Here is a 15990-nt window from a genome sequence, read left to right as displayed (position 1 = left end):
GTGCCATAAATACCTTCCCTATTTTAAAGCAGTATCTGTTCAGCCACTAAATGTGTATTTGGACTTGCCTGGATATGCTCTTCGTTCACCAGCAGGCTCTCTGTCTGCATTGATCCCAGTCAAATCTCTAATCAGAAGGGTTGGAGTGATATAATAAAGCGAATTTCCCCACGCTGAGCAGAAGCCTTTTTAGCGCTCAGTGCAGGGGAATTCATCACGTCAACTACTTGAAACACCCGCTGCACTGTCCTCCCTGAATCCTTTTGTGACAGCTCGGGCGGACACCTTTGAAAGGGCTCGAGCATAAAAATCTGATTTCTACTGGACAAAATACTCAAAACATTTTATTGCATATTATGGCTCTAAATCTGAAACTAAAAATACTATTCTAGTGTATTAGAAAGAGCCCTTCACAATTCCAATGTGAATAACAAAAAGTATAACTGTCAAATTCTGCTCAGTAAAATAATTCTCAATTAATATATTTTTAGTTGTCGCGTTAGCCTGGCTGCACAGCACCACTGGACATTTCAGGAATTAGTACTTTAATACACAGTAACTATACTTTGAGCTCAGTTCAGCAACAAACATATCCAGTTTCCTCTGCCTCGTCTAGGTAGCTAGCCTGCCATAATGGTGCTGCACGTTAGTTAGCCCCTATATAGTCTCATTTCACTTTCTTTCCTGAAAATCAGGATGAGAACAGACCAAGTAAATGTGGCTATGAATTCTTCCTTTATAATACACCGATCTATGAGAGCCCTCCTTTTTAATCTATTCTTTGAAAAGCCAAGAACTGGTAGAAATAATTAACCAGTGTATCATTAAAAATTATCCATTTAAGAGAAAATAATCCTGAAATGACTTTAATTAACTAATAAAAACAACATAACGTTAATCCAGAAAAGGCTGGAAAAACAATTGGAAACTCCTTGAATTTGGTAGAGTTTGAAATTGAGAAAGAATAATATACAACATACTTTACTTGCTCCAGAGATGTGTTCTTTATTTTTTTTCCTTCTAGTGTCTTGCTACATCTGAGAGATTCCCAGTCTAGTCTAGCTAATCTACTACAAACTGTGTTTACTCCCCGCTCTCATCTTTGTCCTCTGTAATACTGTTGCCACCACACTTCAAGCTGAGTCCAAAGACTGCTGAAGTGAAGGATGATTTAGTCATGAGAGTGATCTTATGAACTGCCAGTATAGTCAAGAAATCTGATTTTCAGGGATGCTGGCCACCAGTACCCTCTGCTGACTTCTTCTAGATTATGGGCCTGCTCATAATCTCTAAAATCAGAAGCAAATTGAGTGATCTAAATAACTCTGGATTGCTATGTCCAAGACGTTATTATTTCAAACTTCAGTTTTAAATAAATAGATTGAAAATGGCTCTGCAGTAAGTGTATACGTGCCTACACTCCCTGTCTGGTAGTAGCTTCAGAGAGCCACATAGCACAAACACGTGCAAACTGCCATTAGGCTGGAGCCTAAACTGTGCTGGTATCTTGGGTCTAATTAGCTCCATCAAACCTCAACAGATGTAATCGTGACCTCTTTTGTCAACATGAAGGAGGGGCAAAATTAAGTAGGTTTTGCAAGGGCAAATAAAGGAGCAAAGCTTGACCAAAGTATGTGTGCCACTATTTTTACTTGAGATACGCAAAAGGTAATGTCACAAGTGTGCATAAATTTAACATTCTACTGCAAAAATAGTCCTCACTTGAGGTGAGCTCAATGTGAGACTATTACCTGGACAAATACACTCAAAAACATCCCTGTTCTGACACTCACCACCTGGCAAGCTGCTTTCCTGCTATTTGCTACTTTTAGTCTGCACTTCCAGGAAGACATCAAATTGGTGCTCACTTGTATATTTTGCTGCTAATTAAATCATAGCAACATATAATCTAGACTGCTGTTGAAACTAACACAGATTATGTCCTAAAAATGACTTAGTGGAAAATTTCCAAACTCTTTTAAGAAACACATGAAGAGTTACAGTAAGTTTCTTGTGAAGTAATATTACACTGCCACAATAATTCTAGAAATGTTTAAACACTTATTTCTAACTAAAGCAATTAGGACCCTATACAATGGTAAAAAAAAAAAAAAGAAAAAAGACGTTTTACAGGGAAAATCAGGCAAGATTAGCTAAAAATTGACTCTGTCTCACAAAAACTTTGAAATTCAACCCTGCTATCTATGCTTTTGGGGATTTTGTGCATCTTTTCCTTGTCCTAAGATAGCTGATACCTGCTGGTGAAGCTGCTGCTCTATCTGCTGCATTCCAGTTTTACTACTTTCTACCACCTTCCTGCATTCCAGAAGATCCTATGCAGGCTGTAATAATCAAACAGTCCTTCATTAGTAACACGTATTTTATTGTCRTCAAAAGCTACAGAAAGTATTGGGTAGCCAAATGCATAAACACACGTAAGCATAAACCTTACTCAAAACTTCTCCTTCTGAGGAAATAGAAGTGCCTTGTTTTCCTGTGCWTGTTTTAGCTGCCCTCTTACCTCCACTGTGATTGCCTTCAGCAGTGTTATCCACTGTAACTAAATAGGGGAACTTTTAACAAGCTTCCACAGAGAGATGAAATATTAAATGGTAGTGTTTCTATTTTCTTAGTCTGCACAAGAATAACAAAATTTACCTTGTCATAATAGTATCTGAGCGCTCGGCTCAGCTTGTCATAATTCATATTAGTTTTGTTTTTTCTGAGTCCCCACAGCTTAGCCACTTCTTCTGCCTTGAGTAGCTTGAATTCGCCATCGTTAGATGTCCAGCAAATCAGGTGCTCATGTTTCTGGTCTAGCAGCAACTGCAAAAGGAACTGCCACAGCGTGATTGCACTCTCCATACCTAGAAGGGACAAAGCAGAGCAACGGTGTGAAAAACATCTGGGAGCACATGTTGCAGCCAGCGCTTATCTCTGTAGTAAGCTGTACTTAAGAGTGCAATTTGGCAAAGGAAGTTACTGTACCATTGGCAAGCAAACACCCAGAAAACCTGCAAGCCCTGGATTCCCATTTCAGCGTTTTTGCCACTGTTGCTTTCTGAAGGGAGACTTGAAATAGAGTATTGCCCACTTAGTTCACATGGTACAGGGTTGTCTCCAGTCGGTGCCTCCATTCAGTGCAGAGAGACACTTTTGAAAAGAAGGTACAGCAAAAAAAAGGGGGGGGGAGGCTTGACATATTTATCCACTGAAAGCAACGGAAAAATTGCTGTTTACTGTAATGATGAGCAGACTGAACTTGTTAACTTATGTCATTGGGAGGAAGAGGAGGAAAGACGAGGAGTCTTGCCTTTAGTTGAAGGACCRGAAACCAGACTCTTTCTTACTTCCAACACTCACACCAGACAGCCCTGTTTTGTACAGCCTTCAAGTATTTCACTTGGGGGGGCCTGAAATGGCTCTCAGTATTTCTGCTTGCTAATTCAACCAGCTCAAAAGATATATTTTGCAGAAATGATTAATGATCAGTTCACTTAACCACAGTAAAGTAAGCACTGTTTAGCCTGAATCTTTCTGTAACAAGGGTCCTTTCTTTCATTATCATACACGCAGCTGAAAGTTAGGAATATGTTTTAATCATGCCCAAGTCTCACTTCTAAGGATGTCTGAATAGATTTTTCCCTGCTAACTCTGAATAGATTTTTCCCTGCTAACTGTCCATGTTATAATAGAAGAACAAACATAAAAATGACTATACACCAACTCAGCACAGGCACACAGGCAACTTAAAACTTGGAACTGTTGGCACCAAAGACAATTTATTATTGTAAAAAGATGTAGCTGCAATTGACCTTTTAAACAAACTCAGATTATTCTCCACTTTCAGTAACTTTGACTGCATTAGCATGTTAACACTGTATCGAATCATTTTTTCTTAGTCTCTTCTGATATTTCATTCTGACATGTTCTAACTCTCATCTAACTAATGCACACTTAAAAATACCAGTATTAATGGGTTAATTATTATTTGTGAGATATTAGTACATGTAGCAATGGATATTTTTTGGCTTTACCCCAACAAACTGTTAATTTTTGATTCTCCTACTCATTTTGTTTCCTAAAATGTTAATTCTCTTTATCCTAAAACACTGTATGGCCAGTGCATATCACGCTTACATTTCATTTGGTGTGTTGACCACAAGAGGGCATAAAACTTCTAACTATTCTACTATATGTAACTAAAGCAGCCCGCAGAAATAATATTTGCCTATACAAGTCTGCTGCAGCACCAAAGAAATCGTATTTTTTTCTAATTCACTACCTGCTTGTCTTTGAAATACAGTAGTTAACAATGAAAATAAATTGCATGAGCTTCACTAAACCTATTGTAAATACAAGTAAAGAAACTAGAGAATGTTGTAATTATTTTTTCAGAAAAGACAAACACAAGTTGGAGATTCACTTTGGTCTAAATAATTTCTAAGTATACTGTCCAAAAAGGAGTTTGCTGAAATTGGTCATGTTTTTATTATCCATGCAAAAGCCTCATTTCCCTAAATAACTGGGAATCCAGCTTGAATGAGAAGGGCAGAAATACATGTCTAATGACACCCAGCTGCGTAACAGAATGACTACATACTACCCCCAAGGGATGGCAAAGGCTCATAGGCCTATTATGTACCCTTGAAGGAACATGTATTTAAGAGCAAGTAAATACATACTAAGAATTCCCTATATGGAGTTTCTGGCACTTTGGAAGGTTTTGCATTTACTTCATTGCATTTTTTTCAGCACTTTATATAAATCCTTTTCCACCCAGTGTAGGAAACTGTATAGCCACAGTTAAATATATCTGAAAGTGACATACTTGTTTCACAGTTAAAAGTTTCCTTTAAGTTAGACAATTTGTGTGACCATTAGCATCCCTAATGGATTATTTATCTACAACATCATAGCTAATAAAGCATCCTTGTTCATCTAATAACTCGTAACACATTTTCATTACTTTCTCAATTGTTCAAGTTATTTTACTATGTGTACATAGGTATATACAGCCACATTGCTTAAAAATAATCTTAGTTTCTACATAGTGTACATTAGACAGGGATATTCTGAATAATTTCAGCTTGTATCATATGGCCCTTTTAAATAAATAATCACAAATGGTACATGTTTTGCTCTGGAAAATTAAACTTATTAATATCTCATTTCAAAACTATATTAAAATACATAAGGGGTCCCAGGCTAGAAACACTGCCCATAGAATTTTAGCTGAAGAAATGAAAGAGGGAAGCACCAATACAAACTCTACCCCCATGACATTAGCTGTACATTTTAATACCTCAGAGTTGTAGTTCCCTCATTCCAAACTTCTAAGAAGTTTTCCTTCAGCTCACCAGAGACCGTGTCTCTGCACAGAGGCTGGCTGGAACTGCGCCCGGGATGAAGCATATTGTGCTGCAGCCTCCTCCATCCCCATTCAGCTCTGGCCAGGAACGCTGGCAGGGCAGCCACCGACAGCTAACCTCGCACTACGCTTTCCATTACGAACCTGTTTGCTGATGACTATCATTTTACCAAATGTAAACAGTTTTGGGTTACATTTTATTTAATAAGTGCTGGCCTCACAGTGACTGAGCCATATGCTTAATGCAAAACGCACGAACAGTGCGAGATTTGAGCAGACCATGCCACAKGAGTGCCTACTCAGCTGCTGTCTGTCCTGTCCTGGTGACCAGAGGTGACTTCCAGCCAGCTATTATATAAAAGGTTATTGCTTTTGAAAATGGTTTTTCAGCCTGACCATTTTTTTTTTAAACAGCTCAGATATGCACATAATCTCAAGGGTTCTGGACCCAGGGGAGATGGCAGTGGTGGGATTAGCCATCAGCAGCTCCTCGCCACCTGCCTGTATTGCCTTCCTCTGGGTGAAAGCTGTGGTCACTTCTCCAAGGGCAAAGCTGTGACCAGGCTTTATCAAGAACCTGTGCACCTAAAAATTCAGTATATCAATGCACTTTACTGGTATGTCCGTAAGTTTTCCATTGGATATCACCCAAGTTTGCCTGTACAGCAATGAGATTAAAACAGCTCAATGCTACATTAGATACTAACACTCCATCTACCACTGAGTTCCTGTATAAAGCTTTGTATATAGTTTATATAGCAACCGGATGTATAGTTCTTAATTGAGGCAAATCATGCAAACTACATTTTCAGATGATCATTAATCGTACATTCCTTCTCTCTGTGCACCCAACAAGAGGTCTTCAGGTCTGATTTGCTGAACTATGAATATTCACAATTGCATCAACCTTTAACAGGGCTAAATGATCTCCAGAGGTCCCTTCCAACCTTACTGATTCTATGATGATTCTATGAACAGAAGCTTTATGCTCAACATATACAGTCATATAGAATCTTAAACACTCTAAACAATTAGGCTTCAGGCATCTCAGATAGAGTATCCTGAATTTGATAAACTCGGCTTTAATCTTTGTGCTTTATTCCTATTCTCTAAAATGTGAAAAAGGATTAAAAGAAAAATAATTTTTAAGAAGTCACTTATTTAGATAGTAACATACATTCTTGGTACAGAATGAGACAGCCAACTTATGGAAGAAATATATATTGGGTCATGGAAAGTCTAATCAAATGCATATAGACAAAGGAGTCAAAATTAATTTTTTCATGGTCTAACATTAACACATGTAGCCTTGCAATCATATTATTTTTTAAACATTTATACAATACATTTGACACTCACCAGTATCTTCTAAGGCATGAAACAAACCTGCTAGTTTGACTTAACTTAAATAGCCTAACACATCATTTGCATTACCAGTTCATATTCATTCAGATGTGCCCCTAACTGGGTGATCAATACAATGCAATGTGATCTCCATGTATCAAACTTTTAAGTTCAGGACTGAGATGGGACGGAGGTGACTCAGAATATCTGTGCTTGTAATATTGCCCCTCTTCATTTCATCCCAGCTAACAGGCTAACTCAAACGCCAAAACTTGGAGCAGCGGCAAAGTCAGCATCACAAGTTCTTCCTAAAGAGAAGGGCAGAAAAGGAAAGGCACTTCCAAAGGCAAAATTGTCCCATCTAAGACCTGGCTTTCCTGCAAAAGGGGTGCCAAGTTCCTCACTGAGGTGAAGTGACTGCAGGCTCAAATGCCAAAGACTGGCTCTCAACCTCAGAGTATGAAGGCTGACTTTTAGCAGAAGGTGCAAGTCTCAGGAAAACATTATGCTAGTTGCCCTAGAAATCGTTAAGACATGCACATGCTGATGGGCTGTATTACCATTTTTTGATCAACACAACGTACATGACTTCCCATACAGCAGTGTTAGCCATGTGGCATTAAGGCTACAAAAATAGGTCATAAACCTGTTAGACAAAATAAGTAAGAAACTCATCTTAAAAAACAAGCAGTAGAAAACCTGGAGGTACAGAGGCAGAACTAACTAAATAAAACACTCATTACTAGAGAAGTTTATGACATGAACTATGAAGACAGATAAATAAAGCCTCTTTGAGGTGTCGAGTTTGGTAGAGCTCCTGTGTAGGAAAAGCCAGATGGTGGTAAAGGAAGCTGGAGAGCCACGCTACAGCATTCAGGACCTCAGCGCAAGTCCTTAGCTTTCAGATGACCTTGTTGTATCTGCCTGCAAATGCTCCCTTCTCCCAGATACACCAAATTTTTTAACAGGATTCTTTCTCCATAGCCCCTCCATAGCTCTCATAAAATAAATAGAAATATTGATGATTTTGGACAAGTTTTGAAGGCAAAAACCGTAGAACCCTCCAATTACTAAAAAGAAACTGTCCCCTTTTCACTTTAGAAAGACAGCAGAGGAGCACAACTCCAAGCTGTGACCCAGCCGTGGGAGTCAGGGAAGATGAAGAAATGAGGAACAGGAGAGGCTACTGGGGAAGCCCACAGGCTGAAAAAATCAGCTGGAGATCAATTAAATGGGCAGGACACAGAAGGTGCTAGCTGGCATTATGCACCACAGGTAATCCCAGAGCGATCAGACGTGTACGTGAAAAGGATTAAGACGCAGAGTCACAGCAGGGAAATTAATTTCACTGAGCAGATGAAAAAACAACCGATTCCTTTCGTAGCCAAAGCAGCTGCAAAAGATTCAACTCCTTTCCTTACGCCCCACCACGGCAGGCGCACACCTCCATTTCCACTTCTCTCACAGGAAAGCGCGTGCATTCGCAAACACACCACATCTCTCCTAACAKATGCCTTTTCTCCTTTTCAACCGGTCTGGAAAACGTGCGCATATTTTTTGTACATCCATTKGCTGCCTTTGTACGCGACTGCTGGCGAACAGCACGTTTTTCGGAGCAGGGTGACGTTGGGCATTGTTAGGGTCTCATTCACGTTAGCATGCGGCTTCCTTTATTTCTGCAGGTTGCAGCCAGGAAACTGGAAAATGGGCCACAGGAAACCTGGCCTCCTACATCTGTCCCAGTTTGTAATAGCAGCTCTGGTTTTATTTTTCTAAGTGTCTCAGGTTCATTTTAACCCTTGAGGTGACTGCTACTTTAACGTGTGAAAGAATACAGCTATTTTGTCATTACTTACGTTATTTAAATATTTTTTTAATCAGTTTCTCATCACTAGAAATTGAGACTTACTAAATTACACCCATTTCTAAAGTAAAAAATATTTATAAGATAAACAGCTATGTGAGCTTTTTAAAAAACTTTTTTGAAATTACCAAAGAATTAAATTCAGCAATGGCAACTATCAAAAACAAAGTAATATATTTAAAGAAAAATATGGACTAATGCAGTCTCTAGCTGCTTTAGCTATGTATTTTTTAACATAATTCTGAAGTGGATGTTCATATGGAAAGTCTAATAGCTTACAGATGCCCCATACCACTTTTTCTATTTTACATTTTCACTTCTAACAAAATTGAAGCATATTTATTTTGTTCTTAATTCCAGAAGCAAATGTGAGCCAATTGAGAAAAAATACTTTTCTTGAATAATCAAGAGAATCAGCAAAACTTAATACCTTCCCCTGAAAAATGGCCTATGTAACACAAAGTTTATCATGAGAGGTTAAAGAGAACTGCCAAAAGCATCCAAATGTTTGCTACAGAACATTAAAAAGAACAAGGCAAAAGTCTGAGTCTGTCCTCACATTTCTTTCTCAACAGAGATGCTTCAAGGATGATAAATAGGATGTGGTTGGTGAAAAGTCAGTGATTCTGCCAGAAAAGAGGAAAAACAAATATCAATTTGTTTACTTAGAAGCTTTGTCAAATATTCATCAAAGGAGATCATCCTGCTAATTTAACTGGCTTTGAAAAAATGAGCTCACAAGTAAGTGTGTAAATATACCTGTTTTAACTTGATGCAGAACTTTCTCTGTAATATGTTAATAAATCAAACTAATGGTGCAACCCATATTCACAGCACTTTAGGGAACTCACTGCGTGTGTATGATACAGAATGCTAGTAATTTTTCCATATCCAGCAACTGGGACATTTCCTGCCAGAGCATCCTCAGAGTTTTTCTATTGTGTTGAAACTGCAAAAACTTTCTAAATCAGGACTTCCTCCTATTATATTTTAGAGGCGTCTTTCTGGGAAATGCAGATTCAAGTAAAAAAATAGGAATTCCTGCAGCACCACCCAGTGGAAATATTAGAGAAAGTTGAAGACTGCCCAGCATAGAAGTTCCGATTTGCCTTCAGGACTACAGTAATACCACCGCACAAATCCAAAGCGGTTTAAGGATGTGTCAAAAAAAGAGAGTTTTTGCTGACCGAAGTACTTAACGGAGTCACACAAGGTACACCTGCTCTGCCACTCCTGCTTAATAGTCTTCTCTTAAATTTATATTGTTACTAAAAGATTGTTTACAATAAAGTGTGATAATTACAGGGCCACCTTCTCAAGCAACAACACTCACTGTTCTGGACTCAGCACATTTATAAAAAAAATAAAGATACTCCCGCAATTGCAGCATCATGAAGGAGACAGTAGCAAGATCCAGCAAAATACTGCACAACGACATTAAGTTACACTGCAGCAAAGAAAGAATTCACACACGTGTCCTGTGGCGCTTCCAGGAGGTGTATCTGATAATACTTTTTTTTTTTTTTTTGATAAATCAAAGAAAGACTGAGGCAGATCGCCAGAGGAAGAAAGCTCTACAACTCTGAAATGAATACAACACAGGAGCAGTTGCCTGCCAAGGAGAGGTGTGATGACACCGCCTTAAACAGGAGTATTTTCAGATTTCTCTGTAAGGAGGCATTTTAAGAAACAGTTTTAATCAGAACAGAGTAAAAGCCATTAGCAGGAGGGAATATGGCTAGCTGACTCCCTGCAAAAGGCCGGACAAACAACCTGCTCAGCTATTTCTAAAGCTCGCCATCACCAGAACTCTGTAAACTGCTAACGGCCCCAAGCATTCACCTTGGGGAAGACGTAACTTGAGCGCAGACTCCCTGCCCTGCTGCCTGTCTGCTCATGTGGTGCACATCTGGGGCACGCTGGCAGTATGCTGCGCTGCAATCTGAGCCACTTCTGGTTTCAAAGCCAGCTCTATACGTTTATTTTCCCCATATGAGTTTCTCTTACATAGGACAGGACATAGTTCATGATTACTTGACTGTCCTATACAAAATCTCTGACAGTCCCTTTTGTGAATTCAGGGAAAATATGCATGCGAACAAAAACCAGATATAGACACAAGAGGTCAGAGGATATAGTCATCAGGAACAGGTGCTACTCTAAGAAGTTCATTTCTCATGTATCAAGTGACAATTACTCTCAAATGTGAATACTTTTTCCTTATCTGTACTCTCTTCTTAAACTGAGGTATTGAAATATCCAGTTTTGTAACTTATGTTAATGGCTCTAGCACTGTAAATAGTATAATGATATAATCAGCTGTATCAAATGTTACTTTTCACACATTTCATATTTAGATTTTTAAACTGTTGACTGATTTTCCCTAGATTAGAAAATTATGTAAACAAGCAAACCTTTATAATGCTGTGGATAGAGAGGGACAGAGTAAAAATGAAAGGAAATGCAATTCCGGTAGGTCTCTTTTGGCAAGCTGATGTGGCTGGTAATTTCTGTGCAACCTGAAGCACAGCAAGATGATAGCAGCTTACACTAGCAACCCAAGCTGGCCATCCTCTGCACACTGAATTTTCAGAATTTGCTGGATTAGCAAGATGAGTCATTAAACTATTAAATAACATAAGCAGCTTACCTGTATGTTCTCACGCCACAAGGAGATTCAGTCATAGCATTATGCTGAAAAAGGTGTAACACAATTCAGCAGATGGTAATCTACACACGGATAGAGCCATTTTACCTAGACCATTTCCTCCCCGCCCACCAAGAAGTTAGCACTGCTATAATAATACTTGCAGCAGGAGCCAGGTTTTAAGATCCCTAGTCATAAATAATGAGCAGTTAGTCATAGCACTAGCCAACATGCATCCTTTTCACTCTACACGCTGTATTAATCCCATGTGTAATGGTTTCATAGTGAAAAGTTAAGAATCTCTCTTACGGGTCCCATCTCAAAATTTGGGATCTTCCTTCTTTCTCAATGCTGATCAAAGTTCTGTTACACAAGTTTACCACGTGCTAAACTAGACTGAAACCTATTTAAAAGAATAAACTAATGTTTTATCTTCTAACATTTTTCACTTGTCTAGTAATACCAACAGGAACCTAAAGGTCACACCTACATCTTTCCCCTAACATCACTCGCTAAATGCTGAAACAGCCAACAGAATGTATTCTAAAATACAGGCAATTTCTGCCAACAGAACATCCGGTTGTTACTCTCCAGTACTGTGTCCCGTGTACTCAGACCAATTCCAATGATTGCAGTAAACTATGAAGAAGAGACAAATAGGGAGACAGTATTTCAACGATTACTGCAAACTTCACTGCAGAATGAGTGCCTGAACTGCCTAGCTTTAGAAATGACATCAATTTGCCAATTAGTTTGCCAGTGTCTCTGCTGCTAAGGATACATTACAGCCATTTTTTTTTTTAATTTGTAAACCAAATCCCAGAGGAGATTCCATATTTAAATAAAACTTAAAGACTATATCCCCTCTCCTCAGGCTGGACCAGACTGCAGAGACAGTTTTACTCTACCCTATTCCCGACAGAGGCTATGATCAACCCAGGCTCGACCCAGCTCTATGGTGGAAGCTTCTGTATCAGAGAGCTTCAGCAGGTAAGGACTGGTGGCCTGAAGCAGGGCTAGGCTGCAGTCACACTTTCTGCACCAGCGCTGGAGCCTGCTAAGCTAACCATGGACACCGGGACATGCTCTGAGTCTGCTCTGAGTCACCAGGCTTCAGAGAGSCCCTAGAGCTGGAATCTAAACCCACACTGCCATCTCAGCCGTGTTAGCGTAACCTGGAAGAAATCCTCTGAAGCCAGTCAGCTTTCTCCAGATTCCACTGCCATGACTGAAACAGGACTCTGCTCTAAGCTTCTAAGTGCTTTTTAAGGATCGCTTCATCTAATGAATTACCGTAAATTGCTGGGCAGAGATAATAGTGGTACTTGAGTCTATAAACTTCTTGTCTGTGTTGTACTGTGACTTGATACAGCAGAGGCCACTCTACATGACCACAATGCAAACATTTAAAAACAATAACACTCATTAGGATCCTTCCCCAAAAGCTTAAACTGAAATACATCTGATCAATTTTCTTCAAATTCTAAAAAGAGAAGAGATATACAGAGAAACAGTAAAGAGGTGCTGTCACCACATTAGAGGCAAATGGATGTTTAACAGAAATCTGTTTTGTAGACAAACTGTCAGCTGTTTTGCAAAATGAGGATAGAAAACTCACAAGAAGGCATTAGATTGAAAACATTTAGATTCTTTAGAGAAATTACATAATTCAAATGTATTCTTTTTTGTATAATTGTGAAAATGTTTCTAAATAAACTTATTTTTGGTTGCTCACCAATATTTTCAAAGGAAAATCCATCTTGTAAAATCTCATTGACAGGATTTAATACTTAGATTAATGCTTAGAAAGCTTTTATTAATTTTAAATGATTAGTAAGACTCAAAAAGATTACAACTAAATGATTCAATATATAATCTAACATCAGCTAAAACTAAAAGATTATGTGCAAGAATTTGATACTAATGTGAGATTTCCTCTGCTACTACCTGAACTGATCTTCCAGTTATGACCCACAAGATAAGAAAAAATGAATACGTATTTTCAAATTGAAGAAACAAAGACACCACTGCTTGTATCAGAGCAATAACATACACTACTCTGCATTTACAAGGATTATCCAACTGGTCTGTAAAACTACTCAGAATCTCCAAACATGGTATAATAAATTGACAGGCAGAGACCCAGACATGATTCAAATGACTCTGTGAAATGGGTTTTGGGAAAGCCCACGGACTGGGCAGTATCATTCACACACTCAGCACATCCCAACACTGCCAAGTTCTCGAGCAAAGCTAAGAAAGACTAGGGGGACACTTCCACAGAGCAGGAAGATGGCACGGAGCTAGCAGGAGCTACTCCAATGCCTTGGTTACACTCAGCACCTAATCTAGCAAAGCCCTTAAGTGTTTGCAACATGCAATTAGTGTCAGTACATTAACAGGAGTGCTGACACACTGAAAAATAAATACATGCTTAAGTGCTTTACAAGATCAAAACAAAGGAAGTTTGTGGCCTCCTAGAGAAAGTCTTCCCCAGTGTCTTCCGAACACCTTGAGGAGTATCTAACTACACAGATGCAAAGACGGCAAACAGAATAGTCTTTAAAAATCTTTTTTTAAAGCTGTTTATTGATATTTATCCTCAAAGTTTATAGTTGCCATCATACAGGTCAATGATTTTCCACATACAGCCCATGCATACAGGAGTCAGTGGATCCTTGCAAAGGACAGGTAAAAGGCAAGAAAGTACCACAGCAGCACTACAGTCGACTCAGCTGCAATACAGACATCTACACAACCACTTAGAAAAGATTACAGATGCACAAATCTAAAGAGGACAAAAGCCACTGCTATAGATAGTCACAACAATGCTACTAGAGCAAGCAAGCCAAAATCATATGTGGTATTGGCAACAGTAACTCCAGAGCAGTAAAAAAAACCCAAAAAAACGAAAACCCAAAAAACACCACCAACAAAAAAACCCTAGCAGAGTTATATCTGCTTATGGAATGGTTATATTATGTTCTTAACTAAAATATAACTTTAAAATAATTATTGAAATATGTAGTTATTCTGCACACTGCGGGATACGGACCATATCAATCACACTGATTGAACAGACCAACAATTATAGGCTGTTTTGGTACTGCAAAAATCATATTATTTGTATAAAATTAAAAATGCAGAGTATCTACACAGTTATTAATTGGTGTTGAATTAGCTGGCATTTACCACCTTTGAGATATTTTTATGGTAGGTATTTTGTTCAGATTTTGCTTTTAGAAAAGCAGTAAAACTCTTGTTGACAAAGCTTTGAGTTAAAATCCATTCTTAAAAGCAAATCCTTAAAAACCTGAATTCTGACATAATTGTTAGTAGCTATTAAAACCGCCAAAACATCCACTCAAAAATAAAGTTACAGGACAAAGATGCACTTTATTTTTGTGAAGGGCACCCTTGAGGTATACTGTGTGCTTCATCTGCTCTGTCCCCATACATGCAGCACTGTGTTTTGCAATGCAATGAGCTGGACTTCCTCTACCTACACCTTGACATTCTCCTGCAAATCATGACTAATTCTTAAATCATACATAATTCAGCAAAATACTTCAACATGAGAATAGATACATTCAGTCTTTCAAGAGCTTTCAACAGCCTCCAAACTATCAGTTGATTCATTTAACAAGCCACACACTGAGTAAACATCTGTCCAATGATTCAAGACTGCAAGATTCCCTATTGTGGAAAATACTGCGGAGAAAGGCACAGAATACTACATGACAAACCCATCCTAGGATATACAGTACAAGATGATTTTCAAAGGCCCTAAGTAACAGCCTGTTGCATGAACCATCGAGTGGTTACAAAAGATGCACACCAACACAAATCCTGTAGTATTCCTTGAAATGAGCCCAGGCTAATGATGTCCTATCATCAGTGCCCTGGTTCTACGATGGGACTCAAAAAGCAACGTTCAGATACGCTACAGATTGGAGTCATCAGCACCAGAAGAAAACCATGGACTGACATATAGTCTGAATTGCACGAATGAGTCCAACTAGCCATGTCTTTGTCAAAAGTACTAGAAATTTATCAAGTCTTTTCTACCTTAGGCTATTCAGTACTATGGATACAGAACTACTCAGCATACAAAAGTAACTACCTGAGCATATAAATTTTTATACAATGTTACCARCAAGATAGACCAGCAAAAATACAGTTATACGCATCACAAGTAACTGTACGTTGGTTCTCTCTGGCTTATCTCCTTTATCTTTTATAGCCAAATGCCTTTTTACTTCAGTATCTATTACTTTTCTTTGATTTTCTGAAGAAACATGTTGTCATGTAATTGCATTTCCAAGGCTAAGATTAATATTTTTTGTACAGCTGATGGTGCAGTGTCCCTAAGTATCATGTACACCTATCTTCCTGCATGTAAACACACAAACCCCAGAACCAAAAACAGGCTCCATGCAACGTGGCGAACCCGCAAAATAACAAGTCAATCTGTGATAACACCTCTATCATAAATTTTTAAACTAAGCGAGATTTCAGCTTCAGATACATTGAGTCCCTTGATCATTAATGCCTTCCTATAACAATACCTCTATCTTAACACACCCTGAAGCTGGCCTCCATCCCAAGAACAGCATTACAGAAGGAAGGTACAGTTTACATAGTGCACAGCGAAGGGGAATACGTCAGTCTTTGCAGCGGCATACTAGATTTGTTTTCATGACTTAAGTTTAAGGAAATATCATTAAGTAACAGGCACAAAGAAACACCGTGAATGAATGAGAA

General features: G+C 38.6%; 1 protein-coding gene across 1 annotated transcript in view; it reads right to left on the bottom strand.

Annotated features, from left to right (window-relative positions):
- ELK3 (ETS transcription factor ELK3) overlaps positions 1-11293 on the bottom strand; it is a 30099-nt gene extending 18806 nt beyond the window's left edge. The window contains exons 1-2 of the mRNA XM_085321375.1: positions 11230-11293; positions 2659-2867 (exon numbers count right to left, since the gene is read on the bottom strand). Coding sequence (XP_085177501.1) covers positions 2659-2865 — 207 coding nt within the window. The 5' untranslated portion in view covers positions 2866-2867; positions 11230-11293. The remainder of the gene's footprint in view (positions 1-2658; positions 2868-11229) is intronic.
- Positions 11294-15990: the final 4697 nt, after the last annotated feature.

Source organism: Rhea americana, unplaced genomic scaffold (assembly GCF_003343005.1).
Source record: "Rhea americana isolate MKP2758 unplaced genomic scaffold, rheAme1 scaffold_69, whole genome shotgun sequence".
NCBI lineage: Eukaryota > Metazoa > Chordata > Aves > Rheiformes > Rheidae > Rhea > Rhea americana.
Note: the sequence above shows the minus strand (reverse complement) of the source record. Positions and strands in the feature narration are given on the sequence as shown.